The 26,628-nt window shown below is 47.7% G+C and overlaps 2 protein-coding genes across 2 annotated transcripts in view; one reads left to right on the forward strand and one right to left on the reverse strand.

The window, feature by feature from the left end:
- Nucleotides 1–26,628, forward strand: part of KCNIP1 (potassium voltage-gated channel interacting protein 1) — a 216,325-nt gene that overhangs the window by 18,984 nt on the left and 170,713 nt on the right. The window lies entirely within an intron of this gene.
- Nucleotides 1,238–7,078, reverse strand: KCNMB1 (potassium calcium-activated channel subfamily M regulatory beta subunit 1). Its single transcript, XM_088522629.1, has 4 exons — nucleotides 6,745–7,078; nucleotides 3,146–3,315; nucleotides 2,162–2,357; nucleotides 1,238–1,547 (listed from the first exon to the last, which is right to left on the reverse strand). The coding sequence occupies exons 2-4, from the start codon at nucleotides 3,280–3,282 to the stop codon at nucleotides 1,263–1,265; spliced, it is 618 nt and encodes a 205-aa protein (XP_088378755.1). The 5' UTR covers nucleotides 3,283–3,315; nucleotides 6,745–7,078; the 3' UTR covers nucleotides 1,238–1,262.

The raw sequence follows: 26,628 nt of genomic DNA on the forward strand, positions 1-26,628 counted from the left end.
TACTGCTTTGTAGTATCCTGGTCTCATTTGGAGTTGCTGATCATGATGAAAAGCACGTATGCTCTTCCTGCCAGCCAACTCTGACACCCTTCCATTAACAGTGTTGGAAAATACACAGATCAGGCTATGTCTTTGCATGCCTCTTCCCAGTGATACTAGGGAATTGTACAGCATTGGTTAGAGCAATGTTTTCCAGCTGCAGTTTGCATTTGAATTTGCCTGAGCTCTGAAACTTTGCTGTATATGATGGGAACTGACCGGTTTTTCAACCAGGCGATGGTTTAGACTCATGTTAGTTGCGCCCCAGCTCCCAGTCAGAGCATGCAGGAAAAAATCATCTGCTGTTCCTGTGACCAGTTGGGAGATTGGCTGAAAGAGTCATTTGCAAGAACAGCAGACCTATCCGTCCGTGATGCCGAGAATTCCTGGGAGTGGAGGTGCTACAAACACTTCCATAATGTGAAAAGTCTGTGTGTTAGATGTGACAGCCTCTGTGGCTGTACTTAGTAAGGTACATGGTGGTTTTACTCCTTATCTTGTTCCCCTTGCTTCCCGCTTCTATAATACATGAAAATTGCAGGCAGGTAACGTTCCTTGAATGGGACCCCTCTCCTGTGCTAAGCAAAGCTGACGTCTGAGCTGAACGTAAAAAACCTTAATACCTGTAAAAGCTGCTTTACTGAACTTCATGCACATACTTATTACATACAGTTAGTTTGAGGTGTTTTGAATTTAAACTTTGAGGCTTGTTTTTATTTTATTTATTTTCCCCCCCAAAGCAGAGAGGTCCGTGATGTGGGGTATTTGTCTGGACCAGTACGAGGTTCTTGTCGCTGCGGCCCACAGGAGTGCCCTGAGTGCGTACTGTGCACACAAGCGGTGTGTGTCCCAGCATCTGGAGTGGGCAACGACTGCTATCAGCTGGCTGGAAAAATAGGACCCTGTCTATAACATGAAGCAAGAATTTAATAGTTTAAAAAAAATGCAGCTTTGGTTCCTGCAAAATACCCCAAAAACCAAAGAAATGACATCTGCTAGCACAGTCTGTGTTCTTTGGAGGTATTTTCATGCAAAGCCCAGGACTTGAGCTTTGCATTTTGCCCTCGTTTAATGGATTGGCAGCTGTAGCAGATAAACTATGGGAGATGTCATTTGGTTTTTCTAGAATGCCCATCCGCGGATTGCTGTCTGGCATAGTTAAAAGTCAGAAATACAAATGGCAATACACACCAGAGGCATTTAATATACCGTGAGCATCTATCCTAGATATTTATTTTGTATTGCCAAGCAGACAGCACAGAAACGTACTGGCTGATTTTTACCAGGACAATAATCAGGCACCCCCCTGTAAACAAGAGCGTGGGCCAGAGGAAAGCGAAGAGGAGGCCTTTGAGGGGATAAAGTCTGCTCAGAATGGCCTTCGTCTGCGTTCCTCCTGGGTCGTAGTAGCATGGGAAAGTCTGGTACCTTTTCAGGTTGTTTGCAATGGTTTCTATTCGCTTTTTTACCTCTTTGGGCTTCTCCGAGTTGCCTGGGATGTAGAAACACTGGAATAAAGAAAGATGATTTGTTGGATTAGATACTATAATGCAGGATTTGTAGTGAAGTATGACTGAGCAAAGCTGACACGCTGCTATCAACAGAGACCTTAGTAACTCGCATAGCAGCTCTGGAGGCTCTCGCCTGTCCTGCACCTGCTTGCCATGCTCCTGTCAGATGTCTGTGCCCAGTTTTGCAGGCTTGTAAACTCCAGATGTTTTAGGAACAGAGCTTCAGTTCCCACTTCTGGAGTGGAAATGAGCTGGGGATTTGTGCTCTCGCTTAGGCCGCAATTTAACTTGAGGCCTCTGCTGTGCTAAGTCAACAGGCCCCTGAGCAAGCCACAGATGCACACGATTTCTCACTATTGTGCTTCAGCTCACAGAACCTTACGTATACCTGAGTGTAAATACTGTCATTTTCAGTTTGTATAATGGCTTCACAAGTATTACCTTAATGTTTGATATAATGCTTAAGCTCTAAAACTGTACATATTTTTTTTGGAAAATTTAGAATTGCCTTGGTTTATGCTTAGTGTATACCAGACTTGCTGCCCCCTCCTCTGAACCAACGGCATTAGCTACTAGCAGAGACTGATGCATCGAGTTTATATTGCAAGTACCTTAGAGTTTCTTTCCAGTGTGTCTTCAGTGCTGTACAGCATAACCTCCTGTCCTGAGGCTGTCAGGTTAACCCACACCTCTAGACAAGGGTAGTGAAAGACCTCCTCGTCCTCCAAGTCTTCGCTGGGTGAGCAGTGGTCTCTGTCCTTGATGGTGGCTTTGAGCAACTTGCACACAGTTTCTGTTGTCCAAACACTGCGGTAAAAAACCCCAATATATCTCATGAGCAAGTGCTCTGGCAGGGTTTGGTAGGGGCCAGGTGCTGGGGACCCATCTACTTGTGCCAGCTGAGAGTGGGAGCATGGAAAGGGTTCATGGCTTTTTGTGGGGACCAAATGCACTGTTGCTTCCTTGAAGACTTGCTCTTAGGTTACTTACACCATAGTGCACTTCTGCTTACACCATACATTTTGATGGCATTAAAAGCAGAAAAATAGTCAAGAACACTCTGTTCTTAAAACAAATCTCTTTAGTAATGTAATCAGGTGGATGGAAATCATCCTGTTTCTAAAAACAATGGTTTCCATGTCTCAGAGCCAGGCTTTCAACAGCATTTTTTTTTCTTTAATGTGGTACTGAACTTTCCTAATGGTACTGTCAGTTAGGAGCTTCATGGTGATCAGGAGGCTGCAGCCTGGCTGTTCAGAAATTCATGATATCAAAGATAACATTTATACATGTCAAAGTACAAGCCTGCTGCTTTTGAGCTTAAAGATGCTCTTAGGCCCAGGAATAAAGTGTGTGCTCTTGCTTTGCCTATCAAGAGGAGACTCGCCGAGCCTGGAAAGGATGAGCTGAAATGCCAGGGCATGCTCGGGTTCACAGCACTTCAGTTCCTCACAAATTGATTTTGTGTGTGGAACAGGAACTTGTGAAATGAATTAAAGGGTGAGAAACACTCTCATCTTTGGGCACTATTTCTTAATCTATAGTGGCAGCAAAAAGGAGCAGCTCCATATTTAGGGGGAAGTGCTTGTCGTTACCTCTTAGTGTAGGAGGGCACGATGGTGATGCCGATGAAGAAGTACATCATCATGGAGCACGCGACCATGGCCAGGCCCAGGCACAGGGCTCGCGTCTCCCCTCGCTTCTGCGCAGTCACCAGCTTCTTTCCCAGCATGATTCAGAGTCAGGAGAGCTGAAATGGTGGATTCTGGAGTCAAACTGGGGAGGGGGAGGGGGTGGAAGGGAGAAAGACAGGGAAAAGCTGACAAGTTTCTGAAATATTGTGTATCCCTTTGGGGAACCAGCCCATTTCTGAACAACCCACAGCTTAAGTGCTATTGATTTTTCATTTCTTTTTTTCTTTTTTTTTTTTTCCTCCTCTCAGAAACCTGCATTTTTGTTCCCTGATACTTATGGTACAGTATGGCAGTCTTTTTTTTTTTTTTTTTCTCTATTTTGTTTAGTCTGTTTGCATTACTAGTTGTCGTTTGTCCTTGTCCGTGTGGGCTGCTCACAGCCTGTCACAGAGCCAGGCAGGGGACAAGAGCTGCCCCGTTGCAGCCCCGGTCCTGCCGCCTCCCCAAGCTGCGTGGGGCTTCAATGATGCTCTTGCCGGCCCCGAAGAGAGGCAAGCGGAGGGGAAGGCTAAAGGGAAGGTATGCTGCATGCACACAACAGCACATTTCAGTCCTGCTTTCACGTGTAGAGTGCTCTAATGCCACAATCAGCTGCATTTTTAGGATTTCAGCTTCAGGCACGTGCAGTTATTTAATGTTTGTTCTTGCGGCCTGGCCTTCAGTACCACATAGTGCTTTTCCAAGTCCTGTCCACCAAGTGACTGGGGAAATTCCCAGACTTTTAAGTTTAGATGCAGTGTGAGATAAGCACATGCCTAACTTGTCAGCGTGCTCTTCTGCTCAAAAAAATAGTCTGTTCATAGACTGATATTATCTCACCAGAACTTTTAACTGTTTGTAAGAGTAAAAATACAAAAGTATGTGGACCATAAATCGGCATTGGCAGCTTAGTGCACTTAGGGGCTAGTTACAGACGTTTTTGTGAAAACACATATTTAAAGTAGACAGGAGAACTGCAAATAAAATATCAAATAAGGTGGTTTGAGGCCTCCCTAGGAGTAGGAGTTACTGGTGCTGGAGCAGTGAATTTTGCCCAATTTCATGTTCAATTTCTGTTTAAATAAAACATCAAGTTCCACTGTGAATTTTGCTCGCAGCCGTTTGAGGGGAATTGTTTCTCTGATCATGTATAATTCACTGACATTGCAGGAGGCATTTTTAAACTGGCAGTTGCTCTGTAACGAGGCGTACCTGCTGGCTGGCACTCGAGCTCTGTGCAGAAACCCCGTGCGGCCACGTAAGCTAATTGTGGGCCCTTAAATAAGCCTGTGTGGTGTTTTCTTGGTGGCAGGGCTATAACTGGAGCGCTGGCAGCAGGCGCAGGTAGCTCCGTGCACGCTGCTGTCGAGCCGTGCACAAGGAGCCAGCGCACAGAATTCCACTATTGCTCCGTGGAAACTGCTGGCCTTTCTTTTCCTTCTGTGCGGAAGAAATGGAAGCATGGCATCTTTAAGAAACAAACTATGTAAAATATGGATTGATTGCACAACCCAGCACTTAATGTCCAGTCACTTCTGCTCTGTGTCTGCAGCATCTGATTCCTTTTTCGCTCTTGTGCCCCGTGGTCACAGGGGAAATGGAATAAAGTGACCAAGAATATCATGAGCCCTGGTGCAGGGCCCAGGGAGCATATGGTGATAGTTACAGTCCCTCATAACGCAGTGGGGAGCTAACGAGGGACAACTGAGGCCCTGCTCCGCTTCCAGGAAGCGCTCGGAGAGTGTTGATGATTCGTGTATAATCGGGAGGCTGGGGAGAAAGCACAAGGCCATGGTGGCTCTGCTGGCACGGCCCGAGGGAAAGCTCCCCCGTGCTCTAGCCCAACAGCAGGGTTCCAGAGCTGTCCAGTCAGCTGAGGAATATCTCACTGTGTGGAAAACCATGACCTGTGGGAGCTAACCCAAGAATTACCAGGAACTGTAGCTGCCCCTTGGGCTGCTTGGAGGACGTCCAGGCCTGTGGCAGAGGTACCAGGTGCCTCGTCCCACCTGATCAACCCTGTCCATGAGAAAAGCAGCTATTTCCCCGTGAAACCTGGAGGGGAAGGAGGACCTTTCCCAGCTGCACTTCCCTGCGCACCCTGGCGCGCGGTGTGGGCTGCTCGTGCTCCTGTTCCTCCCTCATTCCCCCGCTTCCTGAGACGTCTGCTCCGTGCCGGAGTGAATAAGGACGTATGAATTATGCAGGGCCTGCTAACAAGAGAGACTAGTCTAAAAATACCTCGGTGTGCTCCTATAAACACAGGATTGATAAGGGGCTTGCTCTGCAGGCGGGGTACAGCAGCGATGCTCCTGGCACCCGCAGGCCTGCGGATGGTTGCCACGCGCTTCCCGGTGCGCGTTTGATGCCTCAGGTGAGCAAGGAGACAGCAAGATCTGCAGCACGAAGCAGTCCGTACGCAGAATTGCATTGGCAGAAAGCAGGGAGGACAGCACGGGAAAGCAGTGAGGGCCGTGAACCGCTCTGTGTAACTTCTTCCCGAAGGTGCTTGGGTTCTGATTTTGCCACAAGTCCTGCATTTTCTGCTCTTATAGACACCTGAATGCTACATGTGTTTAGAATAACATGTTTATAGGGAACGTCACTTCCCTCCAGTCTTACAAAGGTTAATTTTGTCAGATTGTAAAGTCGTCTTTTCTGTTTTTAGCCCCACAAATATGCGTTAGGAGCAATGCTGAGAGCTCATTTAATGACTTTATCCAAGGAAACGCTTAATGCTTGACGAAGGTGCCCTCGCAGAGGGGTCGGTGGCCTGGGAAGCCTTGGAGCATTTGGATATTCAGACGTTGCAGCGAGGAGCACTGTTTTTTCCTCCTACTTTGAGAGCAAATCTAAACGCATCTTTTGCACTGAAAATTGCAGGGTGCCTCCATCATTATTAGGGAAATATAAGCTCCAAATCTTTTCATAATGTCCCCACTCCCTAATCTTTTTTTCCGCAGTCTAGTTAAATTACACAGTACATTAGCTGGGCCATTTGGGTGTGTGATTGCTGCACTGACAGCTGCTGGTGCTGCTGCCGGGGTGGCCATCTGCTGTGCTCGGAAGCGAGGCCTCGTCTTGATTCAGAGGCATTTGGGCCTCGGGGACAGTTTCTGGCTGCCCCCGCTGGCTCTCAAGGTGCTGTGACCTCTGCTAGCACGGGGGGTCCTATCTGTGTCCCCCCAGGTGCAGCAGCACCCAGGGACATTGGTAGTGCTTGGGTGGCATCTCCTGCGCCCTCAAGCAGCAGAAGGGCCGCTAAGCTGTGCTGCAACCCCCCCAGCTCCTCTGGGTTATAATATCACCCTAATGTGCACTTAATTATGAGGCACCCGCAGGTCGCATCCCGATTTACCAGCTACAGAGAGGAGAGCGGCTCGGCCTCCCAGCGTTGAGCTCCCTGGGTCTCAGCGTGTCGTGCTGGTGCTCAGAAGGGCTCCTGCCGCTGGCCCTCCAGCGCTCCCCACACCAAGGCCGCTCTGCTCCCCAGGGAGGTGTTTGCTCAGGGTGCTACTTACTGTTGTTGGTGCAAAGCTGCCCTCTCGGAGGCTTTGCTGGGGAAGGGACTTCTGTCACGCCGCTGATTCGGGGCGAAATCTTTCCGTCAAAGAGCAAGTAGTGGAGCTCTGAGTTTCCTCCTGGTTTTTCTCTTTCCCTCCTTCTCTGGGTTTCCTTGGCTGTGGCTGAACTTAGTTCTCCCAGAACAGAAACAGAAGTTTTCTGTAACCATAAATGGTAAGGTATGAGCAAGCGCTGTCCTTTTTGAGATTAATTGCTGAAAACCAGGAAGCCACAATTCTTAGGCTAAGTACAGGGAAAGGGATCTTTGCTGGATTTCGTCTATTTTCTTTTCTTGCTGGTGTTGGTGGCTTTTGTTTTTTTTTTCTGTTTGTTTGTTTTTGCATTAGGATCTCTGTACGTGTATCTGAAACCCAGGGGCTTTGCTGTAAGCTGTTAGCCCTTCTGGGCAAGCTTTAAGGCAGAAGTTTGTGAGTGTTTTCACATTGTTTTATTTCCTCCTCATTTATTATTAACTAGGTTCCCAAAGTAGACTCTACACCTAATTCTTCCTCTCCTTTAACCCCCTTCACTCATGGGAGGAGGTGGTGGGAACGCTGCAAAAGCGACGCGTTGCATCCCGAGGGATGCTGGATGGAAGGGATGCAGTGCTGGGCCGGCTAGGGAGACGATGTGAGCAGTGGGGTATGCTGGGGCTCAACTGCTTGGGAAGCATGGAGCAGAGGGCAGGAAAGGAAAATAAGGCATTTCATGATTAAAAAAATACACATGGGTTTGTGTATATACATACCTATATGCGAATATTTACGTCTTTTTTGTTGTTCCTTTTCATGACCCTTACCTAGCACCTTGATGGGAAGCAGGGCAGCTCCAGGCTGGAGCGGAGTAGGCAGAGGACCCTGGGAGCTTCAGGAATCTGCCTGTGTGTCCCTGTAGGAGCGAGCGAGCATCCAGCATGGCTCCGGGAAGTGGTGCCGGGACGTGGCCGCAGAGCGCGGTGCCACGCGCGGGAGGCCGGTTTGCAGGGCAGCCCCCGGGAAGCTGAACCGCACGGCGCCTGCACCCCGGCAGCCAGCTCCATAGTGCCTTGGGCCCCCTTGGGCTCTGCTGTCAAGACAACTTGGTTATATTTAGACGAAAAGCAGCCTTCTCCTAACTTCATCCTCCCCTAGGAACGATAATCGCCAGCAGTGTGGCATGTAAATAATAAGTGTGACAACTAAGCGATAACGTGAAATCCTGGGTGTTGCAGGTGCCGCCTTGTAGCAGGATGGGATGCCCAGCACTGTTGGCTTCTTGCAGAAGGGTAAGTTCAGTGATGCTCACGGCTTGCAAACCACATGCTTTAGCAACAAACTGATAATAATGAATGTTTCATTATGCAAAACAACTAGTATGAGCGGTAGTGAACATTGTTTTCTCTCTGAGCTTTTCCAATATTCCTCAGCTCTTCCACTGGAGAGAGTTGGAGAAAAGTCTTTGGCAGGAGCAGAAGGTGGATTTTTTGTCGGTTTGTTTGTTTTTCCCCAATATCTGAGCAATTGCTCATAGAAGCATTTGACTGATGCTATTGCTTTCTTAGTATTTAGTACCTAGACCGTATAATTGCTTGCTTGCTATTAGTATGTGGGTTTCGAGAAGGAGAGAGGAAAACTCTTTTTATTAGGAGACTTACAGAACTGACGTGAGTTAATCCAGCAGAAACCATAAGAATGTTCTGCTTGTTGAAAACAGGGCGAGATCCTTTCCACCCGCTTTAGGCACCTCATAATTATCTACCTCAGCTTGCACTGCTGTTTCAGGCTTTCTTTGGAGTGCAAGATGAGCAGCTGACATGTTCAGAAAGTACCCGTTGTCTGATGATAACGGATGACTCTCCCCTCAGAGTCCCTTTTCTATTATTGTTGATGCAGAAGAGAGCACACAAAGCTGGCTTGGATTTAGGTAACTGTCTGTTAGACGCCCCTCTTTAAGTAAGATGAAGCCTGTTTCTGTCGTCTCTATCGGAAAGATTTATGATTGCAATTGCTTTTTAACATTTGAGAAGTGATGTAGCAAAATCTTAGGAATGGAACTTGGAGTTGGAAAAATTGCCCTGTGAGCAAAAGTTATTCCCAGCTAAAATTGCTGCCAGTTTGGTTGAGTTTTCCGTCATCACTTGCAATTGAGAAAATAAGACTGGATGTTTAAAAGATGTGAGCCTTGGTTCATGCAGGAGTCGTGCCTTCACAGAGGAATATATTAGGAATGATAGTTTTGGATTGTGAAATTATGAAAATATGATTTTCTAAGCACCACCTTGCAGGGCCTTTCCATGTGTTGTCTAGCGGTTGTGTTTGATCCCTCTAGCAACTGGCAAAGCTGCAAAGGGAAGAAAAGCCATGTCACAGGGGTGCTTTCCTGAGCCACAAATACCAACTTCCAAATCAGAACAAATTTCTTGTCATTCTGTTGTTTTTCTCTTATTTTATTCCCATGTATTAAACCCTTTAGCTTGGGGGGGAGGAAAGTGAAGGCTGAATAAACTTCTGCGGCTGCAAATTAGCAAAGTTTTTACATTCAGAATTAATGGGCTTAATGGGCTCCACCACTGCAACAAGTTACTAGATAAGGAGAATTAAGATAAATATTTCTGAGGCATTATTTTCTCTGTTGCCTGCTGTAAGTGCTAGCGGAAGGAAGTGTGGGCACTTCTAATGTACGAGTTTGTGGCTGGGAAGGAATGCAAATTGTGCATATATTAGCATACAGGATTGCAGTGTGTCTTGTAAATAAAGATGAGAGGACACTGTAAACATTATGGAAGCAGTAGGGAAAATCACTTTTGGTACAAGCTTTATTTTCCGTTTTTGTTTTGTTTTGTTTTTCCCCTGCCTGGTTTCTGAAGGGTGCTGAGGGTTTTGTCCTTTGAGCACCCTATGTTTGGCTACGGCCTGGTGGCAAAGAAAATTCTCCTGGGAGCAGAGAAACTTTGCAAGGCCTGATCCCTCGTGCTGCTGACATCTCCTCCTCTGTTTTGGCATCTTCATGTCACTTGTAGCCTCAGCTCATTAGGCCGAGCTCTGTCGGAGGTCGGACTGGTCGCAAGTGTCTCAGATAAGCTCTGAACCAGTAAAGGCTAGAGTTTAATTAGGGGAATTGATGAGGGCAAGCTTACCAAACTGTGTTCATTCCGTAATTATTCATTCCCTGTGTGTGTGATGTATAAGCTGCGTTTTTCTCCTGTATAAACAGGAGCCATGCTCAGGGGCTCTCGGCTGGCTGGAAGCCGCGCTGCCTAACGGGCTCCCTGGGGAAGCAACAGGAAAACTAACGGGCAGAAAAGTGCCGGGGAAATTGGGCACTGATTTCCGTCTCCTTTCCGGTCCTGACAGGGCATTGCATGGATGAAGCCAGGACTATGTTTTATCAGATGGTCTCTTATGTGGTAGGTGGTCACAGGTATCGGGTAGTTTTGGGTGGAGGTTCTAGTTGGTTTATAAAAATACCGTTAGTTTGTGAACTGTTACAACCACCTTTTGCGCTATCATGAGGAGCAGCTTCAGGTATACATAAAAAAAACATTTTTCTGAGAAGTGTTCATTTCTTTCTTCAAAGCTGATCATCCAGAGAGGCATCTTTCATACTGAAACATAAGGAAACATAACGGCTGTGAGGCTGAGCCTCTCTAACAAGTATCAGTTTTATTTCCAGGACTTTTTACTGCATCTAGAGAGTCAGTAAGCTGTGAAATGAGAACAGTTGTTTGGATCCTGGGAAGGGCCAGCAAAGTTATTAACATCCTCCTTCCTAATTGCAACATATTCATAGCACTGTCCCCTGCCATTTCGAACAGGCATCATGATGGGGAGATGCTGGGGCTCTAGTGAGGAACAGTCCCAGCCTGAGACTGCTTCTGTAACCTGCCTGGATTTTACTTTGTTGTTGTTGTTGTTGCTTTTTTTTTTTTTTCCAGAAGGCTCCTGTTAAGGGGATTGTCATCTATAAATAATAACACTGATCCCATGTTTCCTGCAGCAGTTAGGTTTTCTTTTGGAGTTTTTGCCCCAATTCCTAGGCTTTTTTTTCCCTCTTGTGGTGCAAGAGGGAAACCAATGGCCTCTGCTCAGCAAAGGAGCTCGGTGGGGATCGGTTGAAGGACGTCCAAGGTCAATGGGAGAGCAGGGCAACATGTATGCAGTTTTATGTTTGTTTGTTTATTTTTTCACATTCCCTACTTCAGGCTTGCTGCTCAAAGCTATACAGGCTTTGGATGCCTGGCACATAGAATATGGGAGGGAGATGATGGAAAGAAGCATGTGGCAAGAATTTGGACAGCGTTGATAGACACTGGATTTTTTTTAGAGTATGAGAAGCCTTGACTTGCTCTGTTGCATCCTAGTAGAATGCAGGAAGGTAACCTGGAAAGTTAGAACAGGTTGTTCTCCTCTTCCTTCTGAGCACACATTTGGCAACAGGGTGATGTTTTATGTAATGCTTGGTCATTTCTGTGCACTTCTGCCTCTGCTTTTACTGCTGTTTATGGGCTGCCTTGTCTTGGTGTCTTGGTGCCTGTCTGGCGCAGGGAGGTCCTGGTTGCCAGAAATGTGGTGAAGCAAATGGCTCTTCTGGATGTGTCAGCAGTGCCAGCCAGGGAGAAGGGATCTGACGGGAATGCCAAACCCTCTCATTCTCAACCATTGAGATCACAATCTGGGGGCAAATTCAAGTTTCCAAAGGAGAAAATGAGAGGAAAAACTGAGCAAAACGTATTATTTAGGCCAATAGGACACATAATGCTATTTGGAAATGTATAGGGGTTGTATTTGCACCCAGATAGTTCCCTGGAGCTCTTACCACCTCAGCCCCACCAGGGAGATGTGATGAACGGGTACCAGCCTGCACTTGATTCGGCTTGTGTAGGTTCAGCTGGACCGCGTGGACTTCTCTTTCACTAATAGAAATGTGCTTCAGCTTGCAAATTATTTCTCCTCTCCATGCCTATATTTAAATGTGTTTGTTTGAGGGAGGATGAAAGGTGTCTGAGAAATCCATCTGAAATCCCAGTCAGTTTTGCCAACCATCTCGGGCTGAGCTTGTCAGTAAGTCATCAAAGACGGGAATAAAATCTGTGCCGTTAGAGGAAACAGCATTAATTATTTTGGGGGGGATAGGAGTGCCCCCCCGGAGAGGAGCATCCGCAGGCACTTGTGCAGGGGCCGGTTTTGCTCTGCAAGTAACTCTGCTCTCTGGGCAGCAGGGTGACTTGCACGTATTTTGGATGGCAGCATTTTACTGTTACTCCATTCTACTGGGAAACAGAGCAAAGAGCAGAGGAAAGAAGAGAAATTATGAGAAAAGAGTTTATTTAAACAGGGAAACAGGATAAGAAAGATCAGAGAAAATGAGTAGCAGTTTTCACCCTCCCCTTTCATACCCGTGACAGTTGCGGAGCTCCATGATCACGACTCTGCGAGGCCGGGCCCCGACTGGGAAGATTAGTAGCAGGAGCCAAAAATCTGTCAGGAGACCTTGTTGAAAGCTGATGTTTCCTCAGTGCGTGTTCAGATCACACCCCTTGCTGAGCTGTGCTTATTGCTAAGCCCGTGAGTAGCTTGTGCAAAGGATGCTTTTCTGGTTTTATTACCCACTGTACTGCAAAGAGGCAGATAAGAAGCTGGAATACTTAAAGGTTCCTCTGTCATCCATCACTCCATCTGCTTCAGGGCTCAGCAAATGTTGCTGATCCTCCCCTGCCCCTCTTGTCCCGTAAAACGAAACCATACAGGACGTGCTTGGTCTCTTATATGTTATTTAGCATTTGGAGTGGGGAAGGGAGGAGCAGCATCAATGCAGAATTGTCCCGTTCTCTGCTTAGCCTTTTTAATTTGCTTTCCTCGTTAACTCTTTTAAGTGTCAGGCAAGCTGGCTGCTTGTGCGCAGCCTGCCTGCCGCCAGCACAGGCTGCGCGCTGCTGTTCATGGGCGCTGTCAGTCGGCGAGGGAACCCAGGCCGCCTGTAACCTGGAGGCGCCTGGGAGGCCTCAGGTGTAACAGGCTCCGCAAGAGCAAGCCCAGCTGGTGCCTGGTGTTTGCTCTAAAGGGCTGCTCGCTTCGGTGGGAAGCAGTGAGGCTGCTGAGAGTGCACAGAGACCAACCAGGGTAGCTCCTCTGCAGGCCCCTCTGGATCCGAGTGCCACTGCGTGGGTTCGAGTGTGAAAAGAGGACAACTGGCAATGGCTCTTCCTCCTTAGCTGGGTTAGTGACCAGCATGAATCCTCCCAGCTGGGTTATACATTAGTGTTATATAATTAAGGGGTCTTGAACTGGGTGGCTTACGTGACGGGGGTGCCAACGTTGACCTTGATGCCTGGGGTTAGCACCTCTCGGAGTGGATTTACCTGAGATGAGGGATTCCAGCACTTGCAGTGACAGCTTGCAGTAGAGATGAGTCCTTTGTGTTTTCATCCCTTTCTCTTTAGTCTTGCATGTCTATTACATGGAAGATATTGCACAAAAGAGCAGATGAGGATGGGTTATTCTGGCTGTACCTGTATGAGATGCAGTGTAGGTCTGTGTGTCTTGCATGCCTTTGCTGAATACACTTCCTGGGGGGAAGAAAAGGTGGCGGAAATGTTGTATAAGGTTGATTTGTATGGAACAGGCTCAGTTGGTGCCTGCCACTGTTGTTTATATTTTGCTGAGAAAGCTAAGCTCTAAGGTTGATCTAGCAGAGAAAATTCTTTAGAAACATTCACGTAAATATTACTCGCTTCCCAGGCCCCTGGAATGCTTCAGGAGGATCCTACGAGTGTGGACTGCATGAGTCCTGCTTGCTCTGCTAAAAAGTAGCCCTGCTTCTCCTCCTGCCTCTCCTGCAATGGCTCTGCGGCACCCGGGAGGCTTCTCCAGCATCCCGAGCTCCCGGTGCTGCTCCTGGAGTGCAGCAGGGAGGCAGGTCATGGGTTTTACTCCCTCTTCGTGGTCTGATGGTGCTTCATTCAGTGGGACAAAGTGAGGCTGGAAAAGTTCTTCAAGCTCAACTTATTTTCGAAGATTTTTTTTTTTTTAAGACTCAAAAGCAAAACCGAATCTGCAGAGTCTGCAGGGATTTGGCCTACAGCTTGCATTTAGCAGGTCTCAAGAAATGATGCATATATTTCTCTCTTATTTTTATTTTTTACTACTATTGCTTCGAGAAGAAGAATTCACCTGTCAGCTAGGGTTAGAAAGCTTGCTCAGGAAGGATGCCTGGTTAATATTAATCAGAGCTCTCTTCTGTTATTGCAGTGATTTTTTTTCTGTAGGCTGCGTGTTGACAGAAGTCTCGGCATCATTTCTGTTTACCTTGGTCTGTTTTTCTTTCTCCGACCGCCTCCTGGCATTTTTTTTCCTCCTCTCATATCAGCCAACAGATGTTTGCTCTCCTGGTGGTTGTGCGTTGCTGCAATACGTCCTCCTCTAAGAATCCCGTGCCTCTTTCTGATGGGTGCTGGTGACAAAACATCCTTCTCAGAAGGATGCTGATTCTCAGGGAGGGTTGGCTTGTCTTTAAGCTTAGAGTTGAGCTTTGTACGGTCTGGTTTGCATGTCTTAATTGCGGTTAGGGGAGAGGATGTGTGAGACCGCGGTGGGACGTTGCATTGTTCCATTCTTCCATCATTACGGATTTGTTTCTTGGAGAAACGCGGGCATCAACTAAAAGCATTGGAGGGAGGCAATAATGCTGAATATTTATTAAAAGAGCCAAGGTGAATGTCAGGATCAGTTGAAGGTAAGTGAAGGATGAGCGGGTCCCTTCCACACGTGCTTGGGAAAGGCAGTGCTTGGGATTGGGAGCTCCCCAGACTCCTTCAAGCAAAGAGTGCTGCACAAAGAGATATTGTCAAAAGAAAGTGCTATTTATTACTTTTTTTGTAGTATTAGTATTCTACTCTGCACATGAACATCCAAGTATGTTTGATGTTTATTGATTTTTCTTATTCAAGTTCTTTCAACTGGATCAATTTTAAATTCTGTGTATGTTGCAAAATTTAGCCGTTTTAGGCACTATTCAAGTATATGGTGTTATTAGATGTGGAAGTTATGAAATAAAGGAATTCAGTGTTTACCTATCATTCCAGTCAGGAATGGATGACAGATTAACCCTGTAACTGTCTTTTATCCTTTTTCCTAGAAGTTTTTACTGAAGTTGGTGTAAATGCGACTGCCTTCTTGCGCTACTGCAGCCTCCTGCCCTGGGGCCAGCTCTGGAGCGGCCAGGCTCCTCGTGGAGAAGAGGACAGGCTGTGTTATCCTCCGAGCTTTCACTTGCCTTAACATGTGCATGAAGGATTTTGGAGGATTCTGCTTCTAAAGGTAGAAAAACCTCATCTATGCCATAAAAGAAGGAATGCAAAGAGCCAGCTTGTGAGCAGGGCACCACGTGCTGCCCTTGCTGCACTGGCCCGAGGCAGAACCACAGGCAACGTCAGGCTAGATCAGGGTGTTCGCCCACGGTGGGGTTGAGTCAAGTCAGCAGTAGGCCATGGCTTCAAAAGGCATGGATTTGGTTTTAATTGCAAGACATTATCTAGCCTTTCCCTTGGGCGTTGGGATCTTCACCCATTTAAAACATCTGAGAGGACAGAAAGACATATTTTCCACTTCCCATTCCTTCACTGAGCGATTAGCAGTCTGGAATTTAGGCTTTCATGCTTAATACAATTTTTATAGCGATCACTTTTTGCGTATGAATTTTTTATATTTACAAATTGTGTTTTGTGTTGGCACAAGAAAATAGGCAGCCAAATGTAAAATAATTAAATAGACTCTGCTCCTAAAACCAGCTGCTGAGGCAAAAATGTATTCAGGGATTGAGCCTGTCTCTTGCTGCACAGTCTTACACCTGCGGTCCACAATGGGCGCGTGGGTGTAGATGCTCTTCCCCTGCTGAAGCTCTGCCCCTTTCCGACGACACCCTCCTTTGAGCCACGTACTGAGTGAGCAGGGTGTCTCCTACATGTTCTCTTCAGTATTCATTCCATCACACCTTAATTTTATTCTTATTAGGGTGCAATAGTTGTTTTTTCTTTTTAAGACAGGATCTGTGGTCATCAGTGCAGCAATGCAGGGAGGACTGGTGGACTGGTTAAAATCTCTGCATTTAGACACTTCATAGTTCTCTGTCTCTGCTCAAATATGCTCAAAGTTATTGCTGGGCAGTTAAAAGCAAAAATTGGATGGAGTGAATGGGAACATAATCATGGCCAATTGACCGCAACATAAAGACTGCACCAAATAAACAATTTTTCTTATTTCAAGCACTCGGATGAACTCTTGCTCCATGAGGCTGACCTGCACGTGCCAGCAAACGGTAAAGGACGTGTGAGCCGGGGGGCTAATCCCCGCGTGCCGGGACCTCCAGGTGGGTCAGCAGGAGGAGGAGGCGGCTGCCACGGCAGCAGCGTGCGGAAGCTCCCTTAGCTCTGCTCGAGGGCTGCGTCTGGCACGTCCATGGCTCACAGTGGCGGTCCAAAACTGAGCAGCAGTCAGTATTAAGTACAGCTGGTAACTGCCCACTGAGGAAATGGGAGCTGCACTGAACAAATCCTGTTGGAAAGTAGCTGAATGCAGCATCAACTGAGGTAGGTGGGAAATGTCAGCGATTCCAGGCAGGCACTGTTCAGGCCGTTTCTTCCTTGGCCAGCATTGCTGCTGCTGCAAATTAGAGGAAACTGTTATCACAAATAGAATAAAATAACTCATGCTCAAGTATTTCAAGTGGAACAATTCTATATGTAGTTTAATTTCATGCACTAATACTTTTCTTTAGAGACTGTCTTTAGTTTCAAAACCCTTAAACCAGTGGGATTTCACTTCACTGATGTTATGCTGTAAAGGATATATAAAAATGATGGAAAAGCCATTCTGAAAGGAGGATTTTCAAATTTAATATCCTAATTAGCCTTTTGTTTGCTGCACCTATTGTAAGTCAAAAAGCTTTGGTAAAATAAATCAGAGTAGCAAACAGTGCAAACCATCCCTATTATCTCTCTCTCTCTCTCTCTCTCTATATATATATATATATGTGTGTGTGTGTGTATATATACACGCAACACACGCATATATATTTATATATAATGTACATACCCATACATACATGTGAATTCAGAAATCCGGACGGAATTTTCATTAAGGGGTAAGTGCAAGATTGGTCCTCTAAGATTCATTTTTTTATGATGAACGCTTGTAACCATGTTCTGTCTGCTTAGGTTTTTTAGTCTATTCATTTACTTTTTTTCTTTCTTTTTTTTTCCCTTTTGGATTTCTTTTAAGAGTTCTACTTCTCAGTACCAAACACCTGGAAGAACTGAGGTACTGTGATTTTAAATGTGGACAAACTTGGCTTTAGGGAACACGATTATACTGCGACTTGAGAATTTGAACAGTGTGAAGTCTGGCACCTTGAGAGGTTGTAGTGGCTTCTGATTGGGAGCTGAGTATCCAAAAATATCTTTGCACTCTCCATATTTCACCTCTTTCAAAGTTCACCCTTTAACCAGATCTTTAAGCTGGTGCAGCCTGTATAGGCAGCCGTGGGTCCCCAGGAAACCTGCTGTTCATAGTACTTGGATGTGTTGCTTGTTTTCCAGCGTGTGATGTATTTATTTTATTCACCAACGTGTGCATAGCTCTTCATTTTTGTTAAATTCTGGCTATGGTTTGTTTCGGTTAATTTTTTGGATCAAGTCCACAGTGATACACTAGGAACTGTTTAAAATCCTAATATTGATTGCACATGGAAGCTAAATAGACTAGAGTTCCTAGGGCATTCCCCACACACACACAAAATACTGCCAATAATTCAGGTTAAGCAAATGCCCGCTAGAACAGTTCTTGCTGAATAGAAGCGTTTGCAAAAGGATATAAATTGCTGTTGTGTTCAACTCCGCGTGGTTGCAATCGAGGGTCAGAAGCCTCTTTGTGTTAGTTTGAATAACTTCTGCAGAAAATGTCTGTCTTGCTCTTAGCTTTCAGCTGTAATAGCGCCCATACCATATAGCCCCCATACCATACTCCCTTCATGCTGTACATTGCAGTCCAAGCTGTGTATGGAGGACTTAGCTGAATTTGCCAGCAGCCTTCAGCTGTGTGAGCTGCTCTGGCCAGGGACATTCAGCTCCTAATTGCAGCCTGTTTTGTTGTTCAGCTCAATCTTTCTGCGGCTTTCAATAAAGGGAGCCTGTGAAAGCAAATTCTCTCCCCATTAGGGCTAATTAATAGTTGCCTTTTTGCAAAAGGTTTCATATGGGGTTTTGCACAGAGCAATAAACTGTGATGTTGTCCAGCTGCAGAACAAATGTTGGACTATCAAAAGAGGCAGCTGTTGGGCAGGAACCCTTCTGCAGGGCCTGAGTTTTCTTTGCATTTTATGCCCTTTTGAAGGGTGGTCGTTACTTTCATTCTTATTTCAGCCCAGCGAGAAACCGGTCCCTTAGTTGACCCCCATTGGTGCCTTGAGCTCCAGGGCACCAGGAGGTGGGAAGCTCTGCACGAAGCTCTTCTGCTCAGCTTGGTAAATGCTACTTTATCCCTGTTTAGAAACTTTTTTTTTTTTGATTTGATTCCGAGTTGAATCAGGTCTGCCCGTGCCCATCACGATGTACACTTGTTGTGCAGGACAGGCAGCTCTCCGGTGCTCACCCCCGTGTAGCGGCTCGTTCGTGGTGAGCGCAGCAGCCAGATGGGGTGGTGGTTCTTAGTGCGAAGCGTCCAGCCCGAGCCTTGCAGGATGGTGCTGGAGCCAAGTTTCCAGCCTCCTCCTCTCTTACAAGGTGAGCGGAAAGGGTCTTGTGGCCTGTCCTAGGGAAGGGGACAAGTGGTTATTGTCACTGCTGCTCCTCGGGTGAGCCCTGCGTTGGGTCCAACGTTGTTGGAGCTGCTGCGATGGGGCCGGGAGGGCTGTTTGCAGCTCTGCAGCTGTACCCAGTGTTGGCAAACTAAACCTGTGATTTTTGTGTTTTCCCTGCCAAACAGAAGGCCGGAAATCATTGTTCATTTAAACTGAAGCCTCCCTTTGTTTCAGAATAAAGAGTTTTAGTGTGGACATGTAGGCAAAAAGCAACAGAAAGGGAAAAATTCAGAGGAGGAGGGTGCTACAGTTGTAACTTTTAGTTGAAGGCTTTTCAGAAATAGTTGTTGCAATTGAAACTTCTAACTGAATTTGCCTAAAGCTTGTGAATTTGGGGGGGATGGGCAGAACTGAAGCTACATTTTTGCCGTGAAGTTAATATCTGCAAAAAGAAAAATCCCTTGGCTATGACCTGGATGACAACGTTATTACCTCTGCTTCACGTCCAAACAGACAACAAAAAGTGCCATTGCAACCGCGCTCCCCTTGGGAGACCCATCCGCACCCGCCACCCTGCTCTGCTCTTAAAGTAGCAGCAGCCCAGGACCCTGGGTGTCCGTTTGCTTGGCAAACTGCTCACGTTGGAAGGATGTCTTTAAGGCATTTGCGAGCAAAACTCACTGTACTGAAGAACAGGGACTATCTTAACAGGAGCACAGCGTGAGCTGTTGCCAAGCGCAGCCTGTAATGAAAAGGGAGCTCTGTTTCAGCAAAGGGCTATTATATTTAACATGGCCTTGGGGGAATTCCCCCCTTCTGTGTCTTTCCAAAGCTCATAGTAATATTACCAGTGCAAAAGAAAATGGTAATTATTAATCTGCTGAAATAATGTATCCCTTCGGGCACTCTAGAGAGCCTGAATTTGCGGCCTCAATATTTGTTGTGAGGGGAAGCGCTGAGGCTGCAGCTCAGCCGGCCGGCGCTCTGCGAGGCGCCTGCTCCGCTGCGGCCGCGCTGGCTCCGCTGCGTTGCCCTTTCCTTCTCTTTTCTCTTTTCCAAACGAACCTGCATGAGGGTTAATGAACAGAGAGCAGCAGAATGAGTAAACCAAAGAATAAATGCTGCTTTCCTTGCCCCCAAGCTCGGGTGAGCTGCTGCTGCGCCGGCCGCGCGTGCGCCTGCCCCGAGCCGTGGGCGGCAGAGGCCTCGTCCGCCCGGCCGCTTCGCGCTGCTCGTCCGCCTCGCGCCGCTACCTCCACTGCTCGCTGCAGCTCCTGGCACAGCGCTGCCCTCGGTGTCTTCTCCATGTTTTATTGGAGGGCAGCGTTAGCTCGTGGCACGGCATCTACATGGCTGTAGTGGATATGGCACCGTGAGGCCTGGCGGGGCTGCAGCCCCTTCCGGGCAGGGTGCTGGAGATTTTGTGGAAGAAGATTTTATTATCCGTGTTTTAAGGAGGAAGGTTTTCCTGGACGCTGCTCAGGTGGGTTTTCCCAGGCAGCCGGCTCTCCTGCGCGGCGCTGCGGTGTGACCAGCTCTAGAAAGTGAGCACAGAATTGGGCAAAGCAGGAGGGCTGTGAAAAGCAGTAGATAAACTCTCTTGTTGCAGGATTTGGATAACTTCATGCCTCGCTCCTCCTTGGGTTGCTGCTCCGCTTTGTGATTTGTTTTTCCGTGATAGAACCAGTATTTTGTCTGCAATCTCCAGCTTTCTTGCACTGCTTTTCTTGCTCATCCCTTATCTCATTAGAAATAACTGCAGAGGAAACCTAGCAAATGATCTGCCAGCCCTTCTAGCCCAAGTATCTTCTCAGTTTTCCCTCCCCGTAACAAACGCAGCAGTTTGAGACCTTTTGAGCCTCCCTTCCCTGGCGCTGCCCGTCTTCCGTGGCGTATTCCCCCGGCGCCGCGGGCGCCTGGGCCGGATCGCCCTCATCTCCGGCGCAGCAGCCCGCGCTGCGGCCGAACAGCACACTCCAGTGGAGCCAGGACGCACTTCCCGCGCGCGCAACCCCGGATCTGCAGCCCGTGCCCTGCCCGCCGCAGGCATCGCCGTGTTGCTCTTCCAAACGTTCAAGTCTCGGCAATCGCTTTAGCTGAAGCATTTCATTCTGTTTGTTGCTGCTTGTTTTAATTGATTTAAATAGCAGTGCTGTTGTGGATGCTCCTGGCCCTTTTTGTCACCTGCTGTGCAAGTACCGGGCAGGGGACTGGGCCACGAAGGGGAGATCTCGGCTGAGCAGAGCCTGTTTATTTTGCTGGTCGGTGCAGCCCGCGCTGCTCCATGTGCTGGCTGCCTCACACCTCGAGTTTGCTTATTTTCTCTTGCCTGTTGCTAAAAGCAGTAGCTGTGAGAGCGCCCTGTCCCTGCCTGCTCTCCCTGGGCGCCGATGGGAGCCTGAGGCCTCTTCCTCCGGAATAACAGTTTAGTTGGGAGCATGAGCTGGCGACGGGGCAGTTTTTCCTTCGCTCCGCCGAGCTGTCCCTGCCGCCCGGCTCGGCGCAGGGTGGCAGCAGGGCAGGTCCCTCCTGCCCGGCCCGGCTCTGGGCTCGCAAGCCGGGGGAGGGCAGGTGGCCGGAGCGCTGCCAGGCCCCGCTTGCCAGCGGGCTGCGCTGGTGGCGCCGGCGTCGCCCGCGGCTTCGTGTTGTGTGCAGCCCGCTCCGTGTTTGTGCGACGCTTTATGTCAAGCTGCTTGGACGAGATAACAGGAAAAAATTGCAATTACCTCAGATTTTGCAGTATTTATTCTGTGTTGTCAACTTCAGTCGCTAAGCAGTGATTCACCCTCTCACCGTGCCTTGCCTTAGGTAAATGTATTTGCTTTATTATTTACTTTTTCTTCAGCAGGTGTTTACAAAATTTCCTGGCTGGCAAATCACCAGAGGATGGCTCCGAGCTGCTGTGCATCCCTTCTGGGGACTTGTGCTCCGCTTGGAGCTCCGCATCCGTTTATCCTGTTGGATGCTGCTCTCTTCCAACGGAGTTTTGCCCTGCCCTTCACTCCTCTTGGATGAGGAAGCAAAGCAAAGAGCCAAGGGAGAGGGAGCCCAAGGGCTGCCAGGTTTGAGAGCTTTGAACACCCTTTTGGGACTACATGGCCAAGGGAGCAGATGCTGCTCAGGGCTGTACTCATCCCAGCAAATATTATTCATTATAGTAACAATTTCTATAAATTCAAGGCCTGATTTTTAAGATTTGGGGCTTTGTGGTAGGACGTGTTGCTCAGAAAGCTCTGCCCACCTCTTCTCCCATGGAGTTTGTCTGCAGTGGGGGATCGAGTGAGCAGGGGAGATTATTTATCCACCTGCCTTGTGTATTTTCTCTTTCCACGTGAATTGCTCTTCTTTCCCCAATTCTGCCAGTAATGAAACTTGAATGGAGAATCCTAGTGTTAGGAAGCACTCCCGTAGCCGGACCCGGCCCTCGCCGGGGCGTTACTGGTTGCATAAAGTGAATGAAGGTCGGGCTCCAGCCCTCGACTCTGCCAGGACAGACCCTGCACCAGGATGTTCCCTTCTTGTGTGTGTTTAGGGCTTCCTGGCCTGGAGTGTGAATTTAACCCATGTTTGTTCCTGTGCATTAACCTCTAGTGTGAATGCTCTTGCTCAGAGTGCCTGCAGCTTCTCTTGTTTCACTTTCAAATTTAACTAAATGCAATGAGACTGCTTTAATTTTGGCTAAACGTTGCCCAGCTTTGATGAAACTACATCTTAAAGAGACTTGAATGTTGTTTCCTGCGTGCTCCGGAGCAGACTGGTTGCCTGTTTCCACCCAAACAGATTTTCCCCTGTGCCCTCGGTCTCTGTAATATTTCCTGGAAAGCCTCAAGCCGAGGCAGGACGCGCTCCCACATCCCTGTGCCTTCCTCCGCCCTCGGCCAGGACGACACAGGCCCTTAAGCAGGACTGAACATAAACCAGAACTAAGAGATACGGCATAAGTGAATGCAAAGAGGAGAGAGAGGAGCCCGGCAGCACTTGTGCTTTCCTACAGCAGAGGGTGGTGTTACCTGGGCTATCGCTGGCGGCCCGTGAGCTTTCAGACGCGTCCCCGCACTGAGGCTTCCTCAGTGCTGCCGTGCAGAGCTGTAAATGTGGACAGCAGAGCACGGCCCGGGTCTTGGCCCCTTTGCCAGCAGGGTTTTCCGTGAAGCAAGAACTCGAGCTCCGCGAGGCCGAGCCGGCCCAGCTCCCAGGGCTGCGGGTTTACCGGCACCGCTCAGCTGTGACCAGCAGTAAAGTGACGGCTTCCCCTCGTCACGCTCCGTCTTGCTGCTTTATCCTTCAGCATCCAACCTGCCGGCGAGAGGGATGTGAACATAAAACGTTTTGCAGTTATTTGGCTGGGTTTGCATTTTATTCTCAACACTTGAGGTCGCCCTTTAGGCTTTCTGAGATTGGACCCTAGTGCCGAGGGTTCGCTTGGAGGCGATGCTGGTACAAGGTGAGGGACGGGCTCCAGAAGTTATAATGTCCCCTATTAGGAGGGAGTCGATTTGATGTTACAGAGGAAAATATCCTTTCTGAAAGTAGTCTGCAGTCTGAAAACTGAAAACAGTAAATCACAGAAAGTACCAAATTGCCACGTAGAAGAAAGATTTTAAACTGTCAGAGGAAATGAAAAATAGGAGATTTGATGAGGCAAATGCATTACAGTACTGAAAATATTTCATGTCTGGAATGAACTGTAACAAATACTGATGTGAGTGAGAGCTGGCAAAACTTGCTCATTCCCTGGGATGTTTGTGATTTCTTCGTCGAGGTTCAGATAATTATTGAAAACAAATTAAATAAATACTTTGGGTAGTACATCTCACTGTAAAGCCTTTTAGCATCTAAAACTGTCATTTTGGAAGCGTTTGGGGATGGCTTTCAATTCAAGTTATATTAAACATACTAAGGTTCAAAAGGGAAGAACTGTGAGTGTTTGGGCTAATCTGGATGGAGCAATTGGATGTGTGAAACATCTGTTTATAAAACAAATAAGCTGTTGGCATTTAAATGTTGTGATATATGCCCAGTCTGGGGTAGCAGAAACCTTCCTAGTGTTTCAGATAGAGTGTACCTGCAGAGTCTAAGGTGTTGAGAAGTCTTTTTTTTTTTAGCCTGTTATTTAATATCATAGAGTGAGCGTTGTGAATCGCTCACCTCCAGGTGCTTTTTTCTCACCTTGGTTCTGTTGCTGTCAAAAGGTTCTTTGTAAACTGCAGCATTGCAGCCCTTCTCTTTAAGCAAAAACAGCTGAGCAGAAACACCTTTGGGCTGCTGGGTACTGCAGCCCCGTGTTCGCAGGGGCCTTCTAGTTCCTGATAACTCTGCAGGAAAAGGTGCGTTTTGTTCACGGAGCACGAATTGGGAACCAGAGAGTTGAAAGGACCTCCAGGGAAACGGGAACGTGTTTTGCAGGTTTGACCCTGTGGTCGCCAGAGCAGTTCGGGTGCGTCAGGAAGGTTTCCCCAGGCCCGGCCCCGCTGGGGGCGCGCGGGCAGGCGCCACGGTGGCTCCCGCGCAGGGGCTGCCGTCAAGCCCACCGGCCTTGGTTCAGTTTGGCTTCAGTTCAGCGGCCCTTTGGGGTGTCCGCGTGGAGCTGAGACCCACAGTCACGTTTCTTTTCTGCAAGTACATAAATATTGTGTGTTTATTGGTGTTGCACAAGCAGATCTACTGATTTAACTCTTTGGCTTTTGAGTTATTTTATTTAATCTTCATAATAAAAAGCCCTGCTTGGTCTCTTGCTTCTCACCTTCAATCTCTTCTGTTTATTTGGATTCCTTTTAGTCACAGTGAACATGAATTTACCCAGCTGAAGCTTGTCACAGCCTATAAATGCCTTTACTCTTGCCTTTCTGTTTGTCTGCTATATGAGATGTCATATTGCATAAAAGTCTAAGACCCTTTAAGTGAGTTATGGTTATACATCAGGTGTCATTGAATTCATTGCCTTCAATTAGCATGTAATAGCTCCCCAAGGTTAAAAATAAATGTGTGACTGTGTATGTACTCAGGTACTTGCAAGCGTGCGTGCATACAAATTCTACTTGTTCTCAATGTATCAAATAAATTACCAATGGGACTGTATATAGGATGGCAGAAGACATTTCTTAGCAAGAAGCAACTGCTGCTGTGTTCATTTATGCTCTGTTTCTCCGAAGAAAATGCCATTTATGGAGAAGGGGGTCCTAGCCCCGCTCCTGGTGGTGCTCCCTACCCTACCTCCTGCAGGGTAGGGAAGGTTGGCTCTGCGGGAGCACGGATGAAGCTGTGGCTCAGAGGGAAGCAAGCAGTGTCCTGGGCTTTGCCAAGGGACGTTTTTGACAGTTTGGAGGTTGTGTAGCGGGGAGGCGCTTGCTGTTTGGCCCTGCAGCACACGGACCTTCGGAGGGTTTCTCCTGCATGGGAATAGGCCGCGTGACCTCCTGCGCTGCGGCCGCTTCTCCTGGGCAAGATGCATCCCCTCCTTCAGGTGCATTCTCCTGTGATTGGAGTAGGAAAACAGGGAAGGGCGCGTGGCTGTGCATGTATTCTCCTGTACTCAAATATTTGTGTTCTCTCAACGCTTCTACATAGCCCCTTGGCAAGTGCTGTACCATTAGACTCTCGGCCAGGCAGAACGACTTCTCCTTGGAAGGGAGAGATGAGGGGCAGCAACTCCGAGCCGGGTGACTTGGCTTTCCTAGGACATCGGACCAGAGCAGCAAACTTCTGTTCAAACATCATTCCCATCCAGCATGTTTGCTGGTCGTGGGCCTGTGTTTGCAGAAGGGGCCCTTTCTGCCCACTTCCTTGCACTTTCCTTGCTCTCTGTGTTTTTTGAGGCTTGCTCGCAGGGTTTGTGTTAAGAATCAAGACCAATTTGTATCACACGGTTCCTCAAGTGTATGTCTCCATGAAGTCATCAAGGAGCATCCAGCTTCCAGAGAGATGACGAGATGCAAACATAGTATCACATCTTCCTTAGGCAAAAGGCAAGATTTACCTTGATTTCATGTAAACAGCACCGTGTGCCTGCGAGCACTGGAGTTGTGAAGTGGACGTACCAAATGTCAGGCACGGTCTGTTGTCAGAGCAGCCGATGCACCAACACTCCAGTTGTATAAGAGTGCGCTAGGGACGCACAGCTACACTGCAGGAGTTGCTGAGTGTGCAAAAAATAGGAAGGCTTCTTATTCGCAGTGTGTTTGGCGGTGCCGTTTGCCCTGTTCCTGGCCATGGCTGCAGGGTCCCGGGAGGGCGAGGAGCAACGTGCGGGGTGATGGCTGCAGCGCCGCCTTGACCCAGCAAGTCAAGCCTGGCTCCTGGCCCCTTGCTTAGGCTGCAGGTTGTGGTAGGAGCTTTGTTTCACTCGAGTTTGCAAGTTTGAGGGGCACCTTTGCCAAATCTCTGAGGATCTGCGGATTTCTCAAGCATCAGCATCAAGGTTGTTTCATGTCAAGTTTCTAAAACAGACTCCGGGTTTGTGTGCGAACACTGCAGGCGTCTTAAGGTATGAGATGAGGTTCAAAAAAGCTGGCTTCAATCATTGCATCCAAAGGAAGATTAATTGGGAATGTTTTCTTTTTTTTCTGCATGTTAGTGGGCACTTTCATATCTCTTTGCGCCTACCAGACCAGGGAGATGTTTTTTCTCTGGACACAACACCTGTAAATGCTCCTGGATAGATCCTTACATGGGAGTCCTTTCTCCAATTTCTTTCTTTCTTTCTTTCTTTTTTTTTTTTTTTTTTTTTTAATGGTTTGTCTGTTCCATTGGCATGCGGCATAAAAATAGATGCTTACTCCATGGATCAAAACCTCTAAGTATGCTACATCTTTCAGTAAAAGTATTTGTTTCACAAATGACAACAACAAAACTATGCTGACTGTGCAGGAGGTCTTGGGTGCCAGAAATGATGACAAATGAGCACAGCTACCAGGGATGCTGCAGTGCATCCACCCGCTGGAGATTCCTTCCTTTACTTAAGGACTCCTTGGAAATATTCCCACCCAGACAGGTGAGAGCTGTCCGTGGGTAACGTATAACCGTCCCTGGCTAAATGGGGGTTGCCTAAAGCAAACACCACGGGAGCTGGGATG

Source organism: Tinamus guttatus, unplaced genomic scaffold (assembly GCF_059628265.1).
Source record: "Tinamus guttatus ecotype Peru unplaced genomic scaffold, ASM5962826v1 Tinamus_guttatus_pri_ptg000155l, whole genome shotgun sequence".
Lineage (NCBI taxonomy): Eukaryota > Metazoa > Chordata > Aves > Tinamiformes > Tinamidae > Tinamus > Tinamus guttatus.

Excerpts from the sequence above, each read along its gene's own strand:
- KCNMB1 (XM_088522629.1), bottom strand. The coding sequence starts at position 3,282 with ATGCTGGGAAAGAAGCTGGTGACTGCGCAGAAGCGAGGGGAGACGCGA. Across the intron at positions 2,358-3,145 it reads GTGCCCTCCTACACTAAGAG|TGTTTGGACAACAGAAACTG; the intron begins GTAACGACAAGC and ends TTTTTACCGCAG. Across the intron at positions 1,548-2,161 it reads CACTGGAAAGAAACTCTAAG|TGTTTCTACATCCCAGGCAA; the intron begins GTACTTGCAATA and ends TCTTTATTCCAG.